The sequence below is a fragment of the Diplotaxodon limnothrissa genome, linkage group LG13 (assembly GCF_057381915.1).
Source record: "Diplotaxodon limnothrissa isolate DT_005_m linkage group LG13, D_limnothrissa_male_GT1.1, whole genome shotgun sequence".
Lineage (NCBI taxonomy): Eukaryota > Metazoa > Chordata > Actinopteri > Cichliformes > Cichlidae > Diplotaxodon > Diplotaxodon limnothrissa.
Window position 1 is genome coordinate 6,523,815 of NC_140608.1, and position 18,350 is coordinate 6,542,164.

The 18,350-nt window shown below is 40.9% G+C and overlaps 1 protein-coding gene across 1 annotated transcript in view; it reads right to left on the reverse strand.

The window, feature by feature from the left end:
• Window positions 1-18,350, reverse strand: part of camkmt (calmodulin-lysine N-methyltransferase) — a 113,214-nt gene that overhangs the window by 20,323 nt on the left and 74,541 nt on the right. The window contains exons 4-8 of the mRNA XM_085369149.1: window positions 11,973-12,033; window positions 10,613-10,664; window positions 8,039-8,102; window positions 4,254-4,320; window positions 1,594-1,668 (exon numbers count right to left, since the gene is read on the reverse strand). Of these exons, the coding sequence (XP_085225275.1) occupies window positions 1,594-1,668; window positions 4,254-4,320; window positions 8,039-8,102; window positions 10,613-10,664; window positions 11,973-12,033 (319 nt within the window). The remainder of the gene's footprint in view (window positions 1-1,593; window positions 1,669-4,253; window positions 4,321-8,038; window positions 8,103-10,612; window positions 10,665-11,972; window positions 12,034-18,350) is intronic.

The window sequence follows — 18,350 nt, forward strand, 5'->3', positions numbered from 1 at the left end:
CACAGACATGGATGCATTCACACATATATAGAAGTAAAATGAGGACTACCTGAAAATACCGACAAAATCTATTTTATCTTTGTGTGGCTGAACAACATGAAAAAAGTTGGAAAAAGAAAAGAAAACAAGAAAAGGACATCTTCTTCATTCAAGTGCTCTTTTTAGGGATAAGCACACCAACCCTCTGCATGTACTCCTTCACGACATCCATGAATTTTCACTGTAATCCTGCTCTTTTCTTTCTGCCTGGAAGCTCTATCTTTATCATCCTCTGTCTAATATATCCACTATGCTTTGTCTGAACAAATTTACCTCCTTTTGTTTTTTTGTTAATGCTACTGTCTCCCAACCATACATTCTGCACTCTGGGTTTGCATTGCCCCTATCAGACATAAGCTGAAATGTCAAACAGACAGTATTCTGAATGTTCATAATCACAGGATAGTATCATCAGCCTATGTCAGCAGTGCCCCGCCCCTTCTAAACAGCCCGCTGTATTTTCTTCTCTGGGCATCTTTTGGCTTCACTGAATTTTATTTAGGCCAAATTCTCTGTCAATTTTATAATCACCTTCCACACCGGATATCTGGTTGAAAGTTTTCTGGAACAACAAAGTTCAAAAGTCCTAAAGTTTCATCTTGAGGATTCATTTAACCACTAGAAGACGTTGGGTTGCCACTGCGACAGGTACAGCATACGTGTTATCTCCTGACAGATTCTACTTCATTGCCAACATACATTAAGTAGCGAAGTGTTTTAGCGGAAAGTTTCACAGCGACTCAAAGAAGCCTTGACACTCCAAATGACAGTTAGCTTTTTTTTTTTTAATTCTTCTTGCGTATGTATGAACTGGTACACACAATGCTTTTCTACTCTGTTTGAGCACTCGGAGCACTGTCTTACTCATTCACCCATCCTCACACACATTAATTCAAACACTTGATTTTCTAGGCCACAATACTTTTAGCAAAAATTCACATATTCACACATACCAGTGGATGCGTTGGAGGCAAATCGGGTTGAAGTTTTTGACAACCTGAAAACAGAACCCTGCAGCCCAGTTTCCTCTAAGAACACCTGGATTACAGTATCTTACTGGGTTATTATGGAACACCAGCTTGAAGCAGAAAAAAAAGATGTGGTTCCCGATTTGTCTGAAGCTCTAGATTTCAGTGACCGATGGGCTAATTGTTATGTTTATGTTGCTCTATCTCTCCATTTCCATCTCCATTTCTGCTCCTCCCTCCATCCACCCTCAACTCTTTCTCTATCTTACCGAGTCTCCTTCCTTGTCAAGATGCAATTATTTGCAATTTGCCTAAGTCATCCATTTGCTGGGACACCAAGCAGAAAACGAGGCAATTTGGTGTAAAATGGAGGCAGGCGGGTGTCTGAGCATATGCATGTATGTGTGAATGTGAGTGTGTGGACAAGGCAGGGGAAGGTCCAGGCGCTGGTGGGGGGCCATGTAAAGACTGTCACACAGAAGTGAAAATTAATGTCATGAACGCACACACAGATCGTGTATATGTACTGGCTCTGTGTGTGTGTGTGTGTGTGTGTGTGTGTGTGTGTGTGTGTGTGTATACCTACCAGTCTGCACACATGATGAAATCAAAGTGACCCTCCAGTGCAGAAATATCCATCTCACAGTCCCACCTTACTACCCTGTAACACACACATAAAAGAGAGACTAAAGTTGAGTATCTGAAGGGAAGGTGACAGAAGACAACCAGTACTGATAAAACACTACACCAAGCAAAAGCCTCTTTTTTTCCCTTTTTCTTCCCTCACTGCTCCCTTTAGAGCTTCTTGCTCTCTGACAGGTCTCTTACTGACCCCCACTGTTTTTCTGCTTCAGAGGAGACCTGGAGAAAGCATCAGGAAGGGAAGACATGTCACCTGTGAGGTAAAGAGAGGTGACTTCTGACATGACACTTGACATTTATACCATGTGAACACACACATGCACCCTTAAAGGCCACCTCTATAGAGGTTTCCAGTCAACATCCACACTCTCCTCTTTCTTGCTCGATAGATACAATGACTGACAAAGTGCAGTGACACCAAATGGTTTTCACCTTACACAACGTATGCTACTCAACCCTATTCACACTAGAAAAAAAACACTATACATTTGAAGATACATACGATTGGATGAGCTGTTGTTTGAAACGGGGAGAGCTTATACCCCCATGGCTCTATGCAGTATGTAGTAATTTAATGTATTCATCTGCAGGTTCTCCTCAAAAAGTAATCATCACAGTTCGAAACTAGAACAACAGTACCTTAAGTGCTATACAATTGAGGGTTACTAATAAAAAGGTATCAGCTTCTAACCTGGAATAAAATGTCAGTAATTTTCATCCACAATTCTTGTGACATCTTTAGCTAAAATCACTGCCTGTAGTCAGTGTTCTGATGGTCAAGCCAGGAAGGTCATCCTGTTTCTTTGTGAACTTTGGTTTGTTGGGATTCAGGGATTGTGGCACCACAATCACCGGTCATTAATTATGTTGTCGTCTTGATTTAGCTGGACTCATACATCTGCAAGGGATTAAGATAGATATTTCACTGATAATTGCTTATCTAGTCCCAATTTGTATGTACTTTTTTAAATTAATTTTTGGTATTAATGAGGAACCTTGTCCAGTACTTTACATATTAATGTTGCCATACACATTAAACATGTTCTCAAATCAGATTTCAAGTGTAATGCCCCCCACTCCAGCCACTTCTGATATTTTGAAGAATTTGGACTAAAACTTCTCTAGGCTCCAGCTCAGTTTCAAGGCAAAACCAGTAGATGATGCCATTGGTTGATAGTGACAGATATTAACGTATATCTGTGTGTTTATGGCACTGATAGATTTTAATAATAATAATAATCTATATAGCGCTTTTCGGGGCCCTCAAAGCGCTTTACAATACCACTATTCATTCACTCTCACATTCACACACTGGTGGAGGCAGCTACAGTTGTAGCCACAGCTGCCCTGGGGCAGACTGACAGAAGCGAGGCTGCCATATCGCGCCATCGGCCCCTCTGACCACCACCAGTAGGCAACGGGTGAAGTGTCTTGCCCAAGGACACAACGACCGAGACTGTCCAAGCCGGGGCTCAAACCGGCAACCTTCCGGTTACAAGACGAACTGCCAACTCTTGAGCCACGATTGCCCTAACATAAATATCACATTTTTCATGTTTTAATAGAGTAAAATTCTTGCTGTTTATGCAGGTTGAGGGTTCTGTGGTCTCTGGTTTGCCAGGTTTCCAGCCTCAGTCATCAGGCTGTGGTATCTGACTCTGCATTTCAATAATTACTTTCTCAATTACTGGCCACTGCTATGAGCCTAACTGCATTGATGTTTAAGTTTTTGTTGTCGGTTACCAGAGTTAGATATGCCATTTCTTTCATGCTCCAGTTTGCCTTTGAGATTGTATAAAGACTGTGCTGATACCGTGTACCGTTAGAGGAGCTCCGTTTTTCTCTCCATCTCTTCTTCCACACCATTTTCCCTTCCTCTTATTCACACTGTCAGGCAGATTGGGGGATTATTAATTAGGCATTATTAACACTCAGTAAACAAAACATTAGGCCCCGCTAGAAACACAATCTCGAATCACAGCAGGCGGTCCCAACACACGCGCACACATATGCGTGGATGTGCGCACACCATCACACGACATGCCCCTCCCCATCCATCCCCTTGTACAATCGCATCGTGCCCTTCGCCCTCTCTTGCAGCGCAGAGATGACAGCAGGCATAATCTGAAAAGAAAACAATCAAAGTAATGTAGCCTAATTATACGTTTACTTTTTCACTCCATCTTCCACTCATGTAAATATGCGCAGAAACGCGAGACAGCGAAAGAGAGAGAAGAGGTAGGGGACCAAAATCGTCAGTCAATGGAAAAAAAGCCTTTTTAAGTCAGGGACAACAATTAACTACGTTTTAGCCCGTCCTTGCATATGAGGTGTGAGTCTGTGTGTGTGTGCGCGCGTGTGCAATGGAAAGTTATCTCATTGGTTTCCGGATGAGAAACCCCTATCAAAGAGGGTCTTTTTCTTTGATGATCCCACAAGCGTGTGCATATACATATTTTGCACTTAAAGAACGGGTATTACAGTATGTAACTAACCATTTCATATAAACATTTTTTAAGTGGCATATTTATTGAAGATAAAATTCTGAGATTCACACAATAAAATGGCATTAAAGTGCCAAGGCAAGTAAAAAAATGGTCTTACCTGGAAGATACATATGTTGAGCCAAACTTTCCATCTTGCCTGTTTTTCTCAACCAGCCCTCGAACATCTGGCGTGCCACAGTCAAGGATTGATGAAGCATACAAGATTCAATCTCTGGACATACAATTCAATAAAAAAACTAAAATAAATAAAAGAAAGATGCTAAGAGTAGATCAGAGAGAAAGGAAAAAGTCAAAGGGTGTGTGCTAAATCACTGCAATTAGGACATAAATACATATTGAAACATGAGCAGAACTGAAATATTTGTATCCATGAAATTAATTGTTCAAGATAGTGTACAGTGCAGTTTTTCGATAGAAATTTCTGGTGTAAAAACTTCTGTTGGATTTTATTTAATACTTTTATCAGAATATATTTTTTTAGAAATAGAAGTTTCAAGTCAGACTTCAATTCTATGTATTTTGCTTCCAAGGAGCCAAACCTTCTTGTAGTTTTGTGGTGGTCTTGAGTAGTAGTTCTCCAGGCTTTCTGAAGGTCCTTTATTTGTGTGTGTGACTTTGATTGTTAAGCCATTTTAACACTGACCTATGAATCATTCAAGCAAAAAAGGCACCTAACTCAAAGCATAAACCCATGTTGTGCCTACACATAATAGATAACTTAGCATAGAACCAACTTTAAGTTCTATCTTTAGGCTTGTCATTGGCTGGACAGAGTGGAAAAAATGCAGCAAACATACAAAGAAGAGCTTTGAATGTCCTACAAGAGACCTGGAGAACTTTTCCTAAAGACCAAAGAAATTAGAAAAGAGATTTTCTAAGAAAGTTGGAGGTGTGTTGAAGAATAAAAGTTGTCATACCAAATACTGACTTTTAAGTTCATTAGAACTTTATAAACTCTTTTTTTAAATGCAAACGTGGGAAGTCTGTTAAAAATGCAAAATTCAAAGATTTAAACTACTGGTGACGATCCACTTAAAGATATTAAGGTTTTTGGAAATGTACAAAGCCAAAAGCCAAAGAGGTGCATCAGGAATGATAAACTCTAAGACCCTTTTTAGGTAAAACCACATATGGTAGGCATCTACATGGAGAAAGCTTCAGTGAGCAGAGATCATCTCCAGGGAAAGAGAGCCAGTCTACGGAAGCAGATCACAGCAGCCTCTAGCTAGATCAATGGGAAGGCTTTTAACCACAGATACAAAACTCACACTGTCCTTCTCATATGCATGCACACACACACGCACCAAGACACACAAAGGCTGGGTGATTGATGTCAAGTTGTCTATTAATACACTGGCTTGTGGAGTTGCAAAGCAATTCAATTAGGATTTCCTTGTCTTTAAAGCCTGCAAAGACTTGAGACAAATCCAATCGACAAAGACAGAGAGCACCGAGCAGGGATGGATGAGAAGCTGATGCACGGATTGATAGCTGGAGAGTCAATTCAAAATCAAAGACCTCTCCTGGACACGGATTCACAATAATATGTAGGTTAGCATGAACACAAAACACACATACTGGACACCTGTGCATGAGTGTGCTATGCATAGGGATGAAAGGGCAAAGAGCAGAGCAGCTTACTGTAATCTCATCACCAGCACACCACAAGAGGAGAGGTCAGCACACACACACACACCAGTTGAAAGCACACGCACGCACGCACGCACGCACGCACGCACACACACACACACACACATAAAAAGGAAAAAGTTGAAGAGCGAGATTTGAGTATTATTGAACATTAAAGTGGAAGAATATTTGCTCCCATCACTAGAAGCAGACAAGCAGCAGCCAATGACATGCATCAATCATTCTTAATGGAACATTTCCATTGATTTTCAGCATGAGTATTCAAGGTCAGAGCAACAGAGGCTCTCCACTCTATAGTCGGTGTGTATTTGTGTATCTTTCTGCACTATAAATGAGGTCAACAACTTCTAAGAAAAAACGGAAAATCTATTCTCAAGATATATCTAAATGTCATCAGTTCACATTTCGTTCTTGCATATCTTCTCATCTATTTCACTGCATAAAACTGAACCCTATCACAATTCCTTATCGTTTTCTATTCTAACACTAGCGGCACAATAATGCCATGTGAGATAAACAGTAGCCATTAGCACAAGGCTAAGACCAACAGCTTCCTTTACAAGAGGAAATACCACACAGTGCCTGCGGTATGTGAATGGGCCAATTTGGCTGAGCCCAGAACAAATTATGTATTTTTCTCAACCCCCCTTTCTCTTTCAGTGTATGTTCGATCCATTCTCGGTATGATTTCACTTACAATTCTCTCTATGTGTTTGTTCTGTGAAACAAAGCTGCCGGTCAATGGTGCATTGTTTGTGTGCCCAAGTGTGTGTATGTGTGTGTGTGCGTGTGCGTGTGCTTTACAGGCTCCAAAATGTTATTGTTTGGTCTTATTGTGATCACTAACGGAGCATTGTAGCTGGCTGGGACAGAGATATTGTAAGCAGAGCTAAATATGGCCATATCGGTCAATGGGGAAGAAATGTGTATTTATATTTCCTGCTTTTGTGAAACAACTGCAGCGAGTCAGAGCTTCTTTTTGTCTGTGTAGTTGCTCGGCGAATAAAGCAAGATCTGAGAGGATGGGAGAAAAATGACAGGAATGATGAAAGGAGATGGAAGAAAAGAGGCAAAACAAGGGGCTACAAAGGAGATTAGACAGGGAGAAGTGTAAATATAGAGTAGAAAAGAAGAGCAAGACGGTTTGCAAACTGACAGAGTTGATCAATAACCCATTCAGTGAACAAATGTTGCCAAAAAACTCACCTAAAGATTTGTCCTAAAAACTTAATTATAGGCCTAAATCTTAACCAAACACACACACGCACACAAAAAAAACTTTTTTAACAAACCTTGATTGTTCTTGCTTCTAAAATGCTCATCAAGCCCTAACCCTAGCCTTAGCATTAGATGAAGTCTTAAACAAATTCTGACAGGATGGCAATTACTGTGCTCTTAACTTGGTATTGTAGGCAGTTAGGATTGGTAGATGCCATTTTGAGCAGTAGTGCTGGGTATTTGTCACTGTGGGTGCCCCATCTGCTGCGTTTGCCTAAAGATAAAAGAGGTAGATGGCTATTCTTCCACACTACAATCCAATCTTTGATTTCAAGGCTGGAACATGAAGGATATGACACGCTCGCTCGAAAAAGTCACTTCGTAGCTATAGCAGTGCCAGTGAAAAAGTCTTGATCACACAGCATGGAAGAAAATAAAATACTAGAATATTTCATTAGCATTAATGACAGCTTAGATTGCAGCATGCTAATTAGAATGTTTTCAGCTTTTAATTGTCAGTAACAACTGGTGCAGTGGTTTAAGCAGAAACTTTGTGATTAGGATATCTGTATTTAATTGACTACAGTTATGTAATTGGCATATATATACACGTAGCTGCTAGTTTAGTAGGTGCACCAATCATTGTGGAAGCTGTTTTAGAATTGTTGACTATACTGCCTTAAATACAGAAGCATTTCTGTTTTGCTTACAGAATTTTTCAATCTGTGGATTTGTTTTTTTAATTACACAATTGTCAAATTGTCCGAGAATTGATGTTTTAAATATATGAAAGTCTCCCATATCATGTAATCTACAGCATATCATGTAGATTTATCACATTACATCAATAAATGGGAATGGGAAGGGAAACTGTGTACTTAAAACCCATCAGGAAAATAAAAAAAGAATTCACAGAAGTATGATTGCAGATAAATAAATATGAGGTAGAGGAACGAGGCCAAGATGAAGAGATAGACGTTAAGAGAAGGCGAGGGGAGGACGATGTGAGGATACTCTGAATGGACTTCTCATTCCCATCTGATAGCAGGACTTCCGTCACGTCAGCACAAATGGCAACCTGAGAAACAGAGAGATAGGGAAGAGACAGAGAAATGAAACAACATGGAACAAAAGAACAAAACCAAAAGCACTCTTAGATGTCGCAAACATCTGAACACACAGACACACAATAATGACATAACCATATCTACAAAGCTTCACTCTTGCAGCCCAGCCCTCCCCGCCCTTTCTCTCCATTGCTCCCTCTCCTCGCTGCCATTTCACTCTCTATCTTCACCCCATTTTTATGTCTGCATTATTTTAATCATTCAATCAAATCAGTCAATACTTTTATCATTGTGGCTAGCGGTGGGGGCTGCTATCTTGCTATCACTCTGTTCAGTAATTGCATTGTGACAGGGGATGATGGCAAGCGCAGAGCCTTTTCATTTGACGCTGGGTGTTTATCAGGCCGAGCCATCACTCCGTTTGCCGCTGTCACTCTGCACTCGGCTCGCCAGGCCTGCCTGATGCCCTTCATATAACTTTGCAGTGTAGACTGCGAGAGGCGAAGAGAAAAGAGATGGAGGGAGACGAGAGAATGAAAAGAAAGCTTTTGCGCTGCGCTGCGTCGCGTCGCGTGTCTCTGCGTGAGGGAGATATAGATAGTGAGGTGTGTGCTTTACTATAACCTCATCTTTCACATTCTCTTTTCATTGCAAATGCTTTTATTATATCGGTGGGTGTGTGTCAGGCTGTCTATTTCTGTTAAGGAGTGTGTATGTGCATATACACACAGGTGAGTGTAACTGCAAGTAGTTATTGTGGTGGTATGCATATAAATCCTAAGATTGAAATGGCAAAAAGAAGCTGTATGATGTAGTAGACCAAAGATTTTCTGAAACAGAACACACGACACATGTTGACCCTGAAGGTTGTGTGAGAGGGTCACAGCGTGCTGTGTGTCCCACCATCTGCTCAGACAGAGGATGGCACCTCAGGCTCAACTAGTGCATTGAACTGAAAGACGGAACCCAACCTGACAGTTCATGAGCAGCATCCTACCACCCGCTGTCACCACCGTACCACACATGAACAGTATGTACTGCTTTTGGAGGAATATATTCTGCCATCCAGTGTGCTGAACATGTGAAGTGAAGGTATCCTGTAGCATAATAACAAGGATCTTCATCTAAACAAAGGCTGTTACCCACCAATTAACCTGACATCCAGTCAAAAATCTTGCACATTTTGACAGTAAAAAAAAAGAGTTTACTTTGTTTTATGTACTAAATGAAGTGCATCTAATTAGTAAAATACAATATTCATACGTTTTTCTCATAAACCAAATATGTAAACCTGTCCAATGAAAGCGCAACCTAATGCAGAGTCTAGGATTATAAGATGTACGTTTCTCCTGTTGTATATGTAAACATATTGTTGCTTTTGGCATTTTTGGCATTTTAATCTAGAGCAAAATAATTATAAAGAAAGTAAACTGAAAACAAAGGAGGGGGGAAAAAATCAGTGCTCACATGGACAACATGTGGTGAATGTGGTGTCAGTGACGGATGAAAGAGGGACGAGGAGAAGGAGAGGTGTGAAGGAAGGATTCCATCTCAAGCCACCAATGTCAAAACATGGTGTATTGACTGGCAAGAGATAAAACCCAGCTTTCAAACACACACACACACGCACACATAGAATGGCACCTAACAGATCGATGGGACGCTGACGCCTGCTATGTGGAGAAGCCCTTAAGGCCCTTGCTAATAAACCCTATGGCTGACAGACTGCAGCACACCTGCAGTGTGTGTGTGTGTGTGCGTGTGTGTGTGTGTGAGTGTTTGTAAATACCTGAGTTGCAGTTGGAATGAATATTTTTGCTGACATGCAAAATGAAATTGTATATATCATGCTGAAATTATCCAGTTATCATAATGTTTTCACAACATTCACATCGTCTTTGTCAAATTCATAAACTTCACAATTCTCCATGTAACATAAACTATGTTAGTTGAGCTACATAAATGCATTTTCAGTTGCAGTGGGTTTATTTCTTTTAAATAAATATGTAAGATTTGGAATTTCTTTTTTTAGGGTGCTGGGCAAACTGCATCAGTCTAGCATGTTTTCGACTGTGGGAGAAACCCTGAACGAGCACAGGAAGGACATGCAAACTTCACATGAAATGCAAAATACCTCTATAGTCTGGTACTGAATAACATTTTGAATGAAATTTATAAATTTTTCTAACTGCTGAGTCCTCCTAAATGACAGTGTGGACATACTGTGGAGATGTTCAGGCAGTTGGGCGCTAAACATAAGCAGAAGCTGTTTTATTAACTCTGAACAGTAGTGCTTAACTTAATTAACATCATCTAAGTAGAGAGTTTGTATGCATATACCTGTAAAGGTACACACAGATATACAAACACAGACAGATGCCCACAAGCAGTAAATGATAGTGTCTGAATAGGTATGGATACTCCGTGCACATGCTGTGTGTGTATTGATCGGTGAGGGTTGGTTTCATTAGGCAAGCCAAGCTATTTCTCTCACAGAAATATCTGTGTGTATCTCACTTACCATGAGCCCACCAAGGCAAGTCATACCTCCTCCTAACTCACACACTGCACCCCTGAGAGACAGATGAAAAAAGAGAGAGACGAGTTGGAGTGAGATTCACTTTGCTGAGCCAAACCAGCAGTTTAGTACTAAAACACACACTTGAGTTCATACTGTACAGTAGATGCACACAGATGTAGATACACACTCGCGCACACACGCATACTATCATACAAACACTAGAACACACACACACGGGAAACACAGCAGGGTAAGAAATATCAATTCAACCATCAACCTGAAAGCTGAATATTGAACACTGAGAAGCACAAGCTCAATCAGCGGGAAATCTGAGGAATACACACACACACATCCACACCAGACACCCAGAGTCCTGTAGCTCGGATGCTCACTCAACCCCTCTTTCCATCCTCTTCCTCCTTTCATCTCCCTTCCCCTCCATCTCAACCACTGTCCTCTTTCATCCCTCCCTGCCTCGCTTGCTGACCTTCACTTCGCTGCTCTGATCAATACCCCTCTCTTCCTTGCCTCCCGCCTCTTGAATGTTAAAACAGGAAATCAAAGGGTGACGTTCCACCTTGAGTGGAAATCAAAAGTGCCTGGGTGCTTTTCAGCCCTGTGCCACAGGGCAGGCCGATGCTCAGCAGACAAGAGCAGGGGAAAGAGCAGCACAGAACAACAGATTTGCACAGAAAGGTCCAAACATTTACTGCAGGTGTAAGTCTGATTTACATTTGAGTGACTTTCAGAAAGCCCGTGTTTCAGACTGATTTTCTGCCAATTAAATTTATGAACTTGTAAAACTCTGCACTGTTAAAAGGTCAATTAAAATATTACTTAAATCTCAAAGTAGAACAACAGAAATATTCTGGTGTATTAAATGTGTTACCCTTCCCACTTCTACTTTACTTTCCTCCACCTTCCTGGAAGTGATTTGTAATTTCAATTTTCTCCTTAATTTTACTGAAGAGTAGACACATTTTAAAGTCAGATTTCTATTATTTCTCTATTGTAGCTTAACAATCTGTCAGTGCAAAAAAGAAAGTATTGCTTTCCAAAATGTTTCAGAGAAAGAATGATGGTGCTCTTTTTGTTTCATTATCATAAAACAGCTTCCTGTCATAAGTGGGGTATTCATGTAGAAAAATATGGTTGAAAGTAGGGAGTTATATATGCTGCAGAAGATCTTTCTGAATACCTCACTTCTTTACAATAAAATAAAAATGAACGTTTAAGTTGTAAATATTTTACTGATGTCATACTACAGAACTTATAACTGCTGTTAGCTTTTGTGCATTTGGGGAAACAGGTGAGTTGTTTGTCGATGAAGTGAGTAGATCTAAAGAGAGGAAAAACTCACTTGAACATGTGACGTTTCTGCAGACAGTAATGCGCCATCACCTCTTCAGATGGCCACACACCTATATCAGAGAGAGACCAAGACAGAGCATGTTATTTACAACGCCTGACTGGTGTTACATGTTACAAACGTCTATCTTGCATATCTACAGTGATAAAACGCTTTGATATCTTTACCAAAACATTAAAAGAAATGAATATTGATACATAAAACCCAAAAAAAACAATGAGTGTTCAGTGAAACATAATTGGATGCATTGTTTTTTTTCTCCAGTCTCTGTTCATTTGCTTCTCTTGTGCTTTCCACCTTGCCTGTGATCCAAGGCTTCTCTGTCTGTTTGTCTGTCTCCACGTCTGTCCTATCCTAAATCCTTGCCACACACTCTCTCTCATTGGGCACTGTGTATGCAAGTGTGTGTGCCTGAATGTGCGCGTATGTGTATGTGACAGGGGGTCCAGTGGGTGATAATCACAGCGTGCAGGCCTGTCTGGCTTATCACCTACTGTCAGCCCTTCTTCTTCTGCCGTGCATGTAACGCACACTAAAACGTGCACACTTGCATCCTCTGTACCGTTCCCCCTCTCTCTCAGCATACACATATATACCCGGTGACAAATACACACATCTTGGCAGTAGAAGAAGTAAACATTCATTTGAATAAAACTTCAGCTTTTTGCTTCTGGCTTTGAACAAGAAGGTTCGCCTTGGTGCTGTCTGTGTGTATTTGTGGGCACATGTGAATTTGTGTGTATGAGCGTGTGCTTGTGTGTTTGCGTGCGCAGATTTGTATGAGGGAGTTGTTTAAAATAGAGAATGAGGGGATATAGAATGAGTTTCAGAAAGCAAGCAAGCGAGGGATACAGAGATAGAAAATGAGCGAGGTAACGAGAGAAAACTGGGGAGGGGAGGAACGGAGGAGGAGGAGAGAGAAAAGGTGGTAGTCAATATAATAAGCGGCTTACAGGCGGTCTCTGTTCACCTCATGGGGTAGACATCACTGCTCTCTCGCTCTCCCTCTCTATGGCTACCTCTCTCACCCGCTCTCGCTCTAACTCTCTCTCTTTCCTCTCGCTCCGGTCTGCCAAGATTAGCTCAAGCAAGCAGAATTTAATAATGCCTATTGATAAAATGTCCAAATATTCCTTTCCCCCATTAAAAAAGGGGGAAAAAACACGCTTTCTACATCTCACACACACACACACACACACACACACACATAAAAATACAATGACAGCCAGAGTAGCTACACTTCTAGAAAGTGTCAAGACATTCAAGGCTGAAATACGGTGACATTTTAAATTTCATCTGTTACTCCCCTTTACTCAGGAGCTGGCCACACAGTATGGAAAACTTTATGCTGTCAGGCAACACGCTGGTCAGTGGCACAAAGGTAGAGCAATGCTGGAGCTCGTCATGCAAGTAACTGTTATGTGACATTTTCTCATTATTAATCTAGTTTTACTCTTAAAAGTTAAAATTGTGTTAGCCATCATTAATTTAGATAACAAATAATTTACTCAAGAAGCTGAGTAGGTTTACTCAAACAGCAGTGGAAAAAAATGTATGATAAAATTTTCAGTTCAGTTCAATTCTATTTTACTTATATAGCATCAAATCACAACAACAGTCACCTCAAGGGTCTATATAGGGTTTGCAACAATCAGACAACCCCTTGTGAGCGAGAACGTGGTGACAGTGGGAAGAAAAAACTCCCTTTTAACAGGAAGAAACCTCCAGAATAACCAGGATCAAGAAGGGGCAATCATCTGTTGTGACCGGTGGGAGGAAGACAGGGCAAAAGACACACTGTGGAAGAGAGTCAGAGATTTATAATAACTAATGCAGAGTGGTGTTGATAAAAGGTGCGTGAAGAGTGCTTTATGGGAAGACCCCAGCAGCCTGGGCCTATTGCAGCATAACTAAGGAAGGATTCAGAGTCAGCTGATCCAGCCCCAATTATTTGCTTTATCAAAAAGCAGTTTTAAGCCTAATCTTAAAAGCAGAGAGATTGTCTATCTCCTGAATCCAAACTGGGAGCCAGTTCCACAGCTCACAGTTTTTCATACGATAAACAATTTTGTACCATATTGTGAGTGTTTTCAGCATGAGGACATTGTATGTGACATAAACTGCAGCTCCAGGCTGTGCCAATAAAGAAAAGGGTCAGCTAGAGCAACGATGAAGCTCATTGTGGGTTTATCTTTGCAAGGAATTTGGTTAAAATAACACACTGTAAAATATATATACACATTATACTGGATATTGTCTGTCTTCAGAAGCATCGCAGTTCTCCCTTCAACTTTGATCCTTTTCTTTCTGATTGTATGCTCACATTATATTTTATAGCATGAGAACCCAGACCTTAGCCCCGTCAAATAACAGTTTAGCCCCTTCCCTCTATGTCAACAGATGACACTTGACATAAAGGGTCAACCAGAACATCTTGAGCAGATGAACAGTAGAGGGTGGTAATGTAACATTAAAGTGGGTATGTGCTACTAAAAGCAGAAGTAAAAATTAGGCTCTTCACACTTTCATCAGCTGCTGGCTTCTGATCATGTACACAAATCATGACAAATCTTTCCACCGTAAAAGACTATGTGTCACTTTTCTATATAGAAAATAACACCAGTCAACAGAGTATCTAAGAGTTCAGTTCAATCACAATAATGTAAAATCCCCACTTTCATCACTTTTATTGAGCCAGTCCTGTAACTGTTGCCCACACTCCCTCACACAACAAAGTCTATTCATACAAGGTTATGTGCATATGTACTGCAAAAGTGCGCACACATGTTTGTGAGAGTAAGACACCACTGGGTAATACAGCTTTGTAAAGCAATATGTGACTCTGATGGTTAATCCCCAACTCCAATAACATTAATAGCCCAAGGTGATAAGAACTATGTGTGCTTGCATGTGTGATAAGTATGTGGCATCTGTTTTTGTGTGTGTGCCTCCTAGGTCGAGGTGCACTGTAGGAAATGAAGGGATCAAGAGCAGAGAACAGATTACTCTTCCTACTCAGGATAATGAAATTATTTCCCACCTTCAATTACTAGATGAAGTAAGAAAGCAGTCCAGGTGCGTGCGTGTGTGTGTGTGTGTGTGTCTAATATATTTATCAGTCCCAGGAACTAAACCTTGTCACTACTATTATCCTGAAAACCATATGTGTGGCTACGGGACTGTGTGTTTGGCGCGATCATTGTTAACTCTGTAAGATGTCATGTGGTCACTCAGGTTAATATAAAGCATTTTTCTCATCTAAAAACTCTGTGCATATATGAAATTTGCAGAGGGGAATTTCCAATTTTACTTCTATATATCATTGAAGTGTTCCTGCTGAGTTTCTTTTATTTTTCTTGTTGTTCTCCATACAGTTGCTCGTTTTTGTTTGTTAAGCTACTTAACACTGACCTATCAATCGTTCAAGCATAATAAAGACACATAACTCATTGGATGACCCAACACTGTGTCTATACATAACAGACAAAGACAATTCTTAATTCAGTTGGATCTTTAAGCTCTATGTTAATAGTAGTTGGTTTTTATGAGAGGCAAATGGAACAGAAATGTTCCCATTTCTTTAGTTGAATCTATGAAAAATGTTGTTTGGCAGGCATAAATGAGCATTTCTGCACCAATAAGGAGATTGCCAAAGAGTTATTAGCTAGAATATCTCTGCTATCTCCGCTTGGTGCACAGCATGTCCTTAAAAAAAAAACTAAGGAAATTGAACTAAGGAGGACAAAAGCAGAAGCGACAACCCTGAAAAACTATCTATAGCAGATGAACGATATTTGAAAGTTAGGTCTCTGAAATTGGAAAGAATCCAGCAAAGCAAAACTTGAGAAATGTTTCTAAGCCTTCAGTTGATCTATTGTTCACCAGAGTAAGTGAGGCTGTCAATTAGCTTAAGCAATTCTTAACGAATGAAATGAGAACTGGGTTGGAAAACAGTGGGAACATGTTGTGTGGAGTGATGAATCCAAGTATGAAATCTTTGGTTCAAATCGTGTTCCAAATGTATGGCGGATGTTGGGAGAACGGTACAACCAGTGTCTACAGCCATGTACAAAACACAGTGGAGGCTTTGTCATGGTTTGGGGCTTTCTGGCAATTCAGCCAGTGGTGTTGGGGATCTTGTGAATATTAGTGGAACTATGAATACAGGAAAGTACATTTAGATTTCGATCCATCATGCAACCCCATCTGGAAAGTATCTGATTGACAATAGCTTCATTTTTCAGCATGGCAGCGATCACAAACACTCTGCCGGTACAGTAAAAACATACAATGCAATACTATCAGTCATGATTTAGCCTCCCAGAGCCTAGACCTCAACATTATTGATATCTTGATATAAAACAGAACAAAAGGAAGCCAACATCCAAAGAAGAGCTTTAAATGTCATTCACGAAGCACAGAGGAGTATTCCTGGTGACTTCTTTATTTTTTATTTTTTTTTTATTTTATTTTTTTTTCCTGTCCCGTTTGGCTCTTTTGCCATCAGAATTGTTGTCTAAAGGCAAAGAAAGATGCCCAACGGATTTACTTTACCAAATTGACCATCCCAGCCTTGCCGTAATGGTCCATTTGATTCACCTTTTATTGTTTATTTTATTTTCACTTACTGAATACGGGACAGACTTGACTGGGGGAAAGAAGGGGAGAAAGAAAGAGGGAAAGAGAAACAGCTGAGAAGAGGGACGGGGGAGAAGGGCAAAAGACAAAAACCAACAGAACGGGCAGAGAAAAAAAATGCATATATCAATCACCTGGGTCACCTGCTGAGAAAGAAAAAAGAAAACAAGCAGAAGAGAACAAGAGTAATAGAATAAACAACATCACAATGATATATGGGAATATGACAGTAAATACTAAATATTAAACATTATTGTGCAGCACATAAGATCAACAGAACACAGTGTGCTTTGAGGTAGGAGCCAAAAAGGGTGTAGTTTGTGGGTGTGATCACCCGTGTGTACACCTGTGAGCATGGATGCGCTTGTTTTTTGTTTTTTAAAAGGTTCCTTCATGTAATAATCTGCTAGAGGGTGTGGGGGGGCCACAGCCCCGTCCTTCAGGGCATGAAGCAGGTATGGAGGAGATCAAAACTCCAGACATCCAGAGGCCCCCAGAACACAAGAGACCAAGGAAGACCAACAGAGGGGCAGCTGCGCCACTGTCCCAGAAAGAGCTGAGGAGAGTCCCAGATGAGGGGTCACCCAGCAGCCGCGGAGCAGAAGCCAGGGGGAGTTGCAGTGACGCGCCCGTGAGCTCCGCCGGCAGCCAGCCGCGCCTGAGTGACCGAGCCCCAGGCCAAGAGGCCGGGGGCACCCCACCTCCGAAGTGGCCCGAGCGAGCCCCAGGCTCCAGGCCCCGATAAGCGGCCGCCAAGGAGTGAGCCGGTGTGTACCTGGACGCCCACCCCCGGACACAAAGAGCCACCAACGCACCGATGTCCGAGGGGGACCGCCACTGGCAGGGGAAGTGGTGGTAGGGGGAGATAGGCCTCCATACCTTGGAGGGCCTGAGATGTCCCCAGAGAGGTGGCGCCTGACACCCAACCTGACATATAGACACAGACATACAGGCACACACAGATACAAACATCCATTCCCACCCTCATGCTCTCATATGCACTTACTCCACACTCAACCAACGTGGAGACAGACATCCTGGTGACTTCTTAAAGAAATCACAAGACATTTTGCCAGCTGTTTTGAAGAATATGGGTTATTATAACAAAAATTGCCTTTCAAGCTCATTAGAACTGCAAGAACTCTATATACTGCATTTCTATATATTTTTGAACATGTTTCAATAGAAACATGTTCAAATTACTGGAACAATTTCCTATTTTCCTAGAAAAATCGAAATGGGGGTTCATGACTTTTGCACAGTCCTGCATCCCAGAACACAGCAGTTTGTTTAAGATTACATTTATAATGTAATTATATAGCCACCAAATGTACACCACCAAAGCCAGAAATACATATTTTCAATGAAGAAAACATAACATGCAAAAATGCGTTGGATAAAAACATTTTTGTAGTTTTTAACTTTTCTTAAAACGTTGGCCAAAGACATGCTTGATTGCAAACATAACCCTATGGACCCTTTATAAAATAAAATATTCACCACGTTAATATTCCATGAGGTGAAGGTCCTGCTGAAATGTTAGTTTCTACAATGCACTGAATCTAATGTATATCAGCACTATCTTCATTTGTTTTCATTCTGGTGACCACTAACTTACCCCAGTTACTACACAACTTACGGCAGCGCTAATCTGGCTTCAGTCAGTAATCACACGCACAGGGATAGAATTATCCATCTATCCTGCTGTTTTCTTGGTGCTGCCTTTCCAGG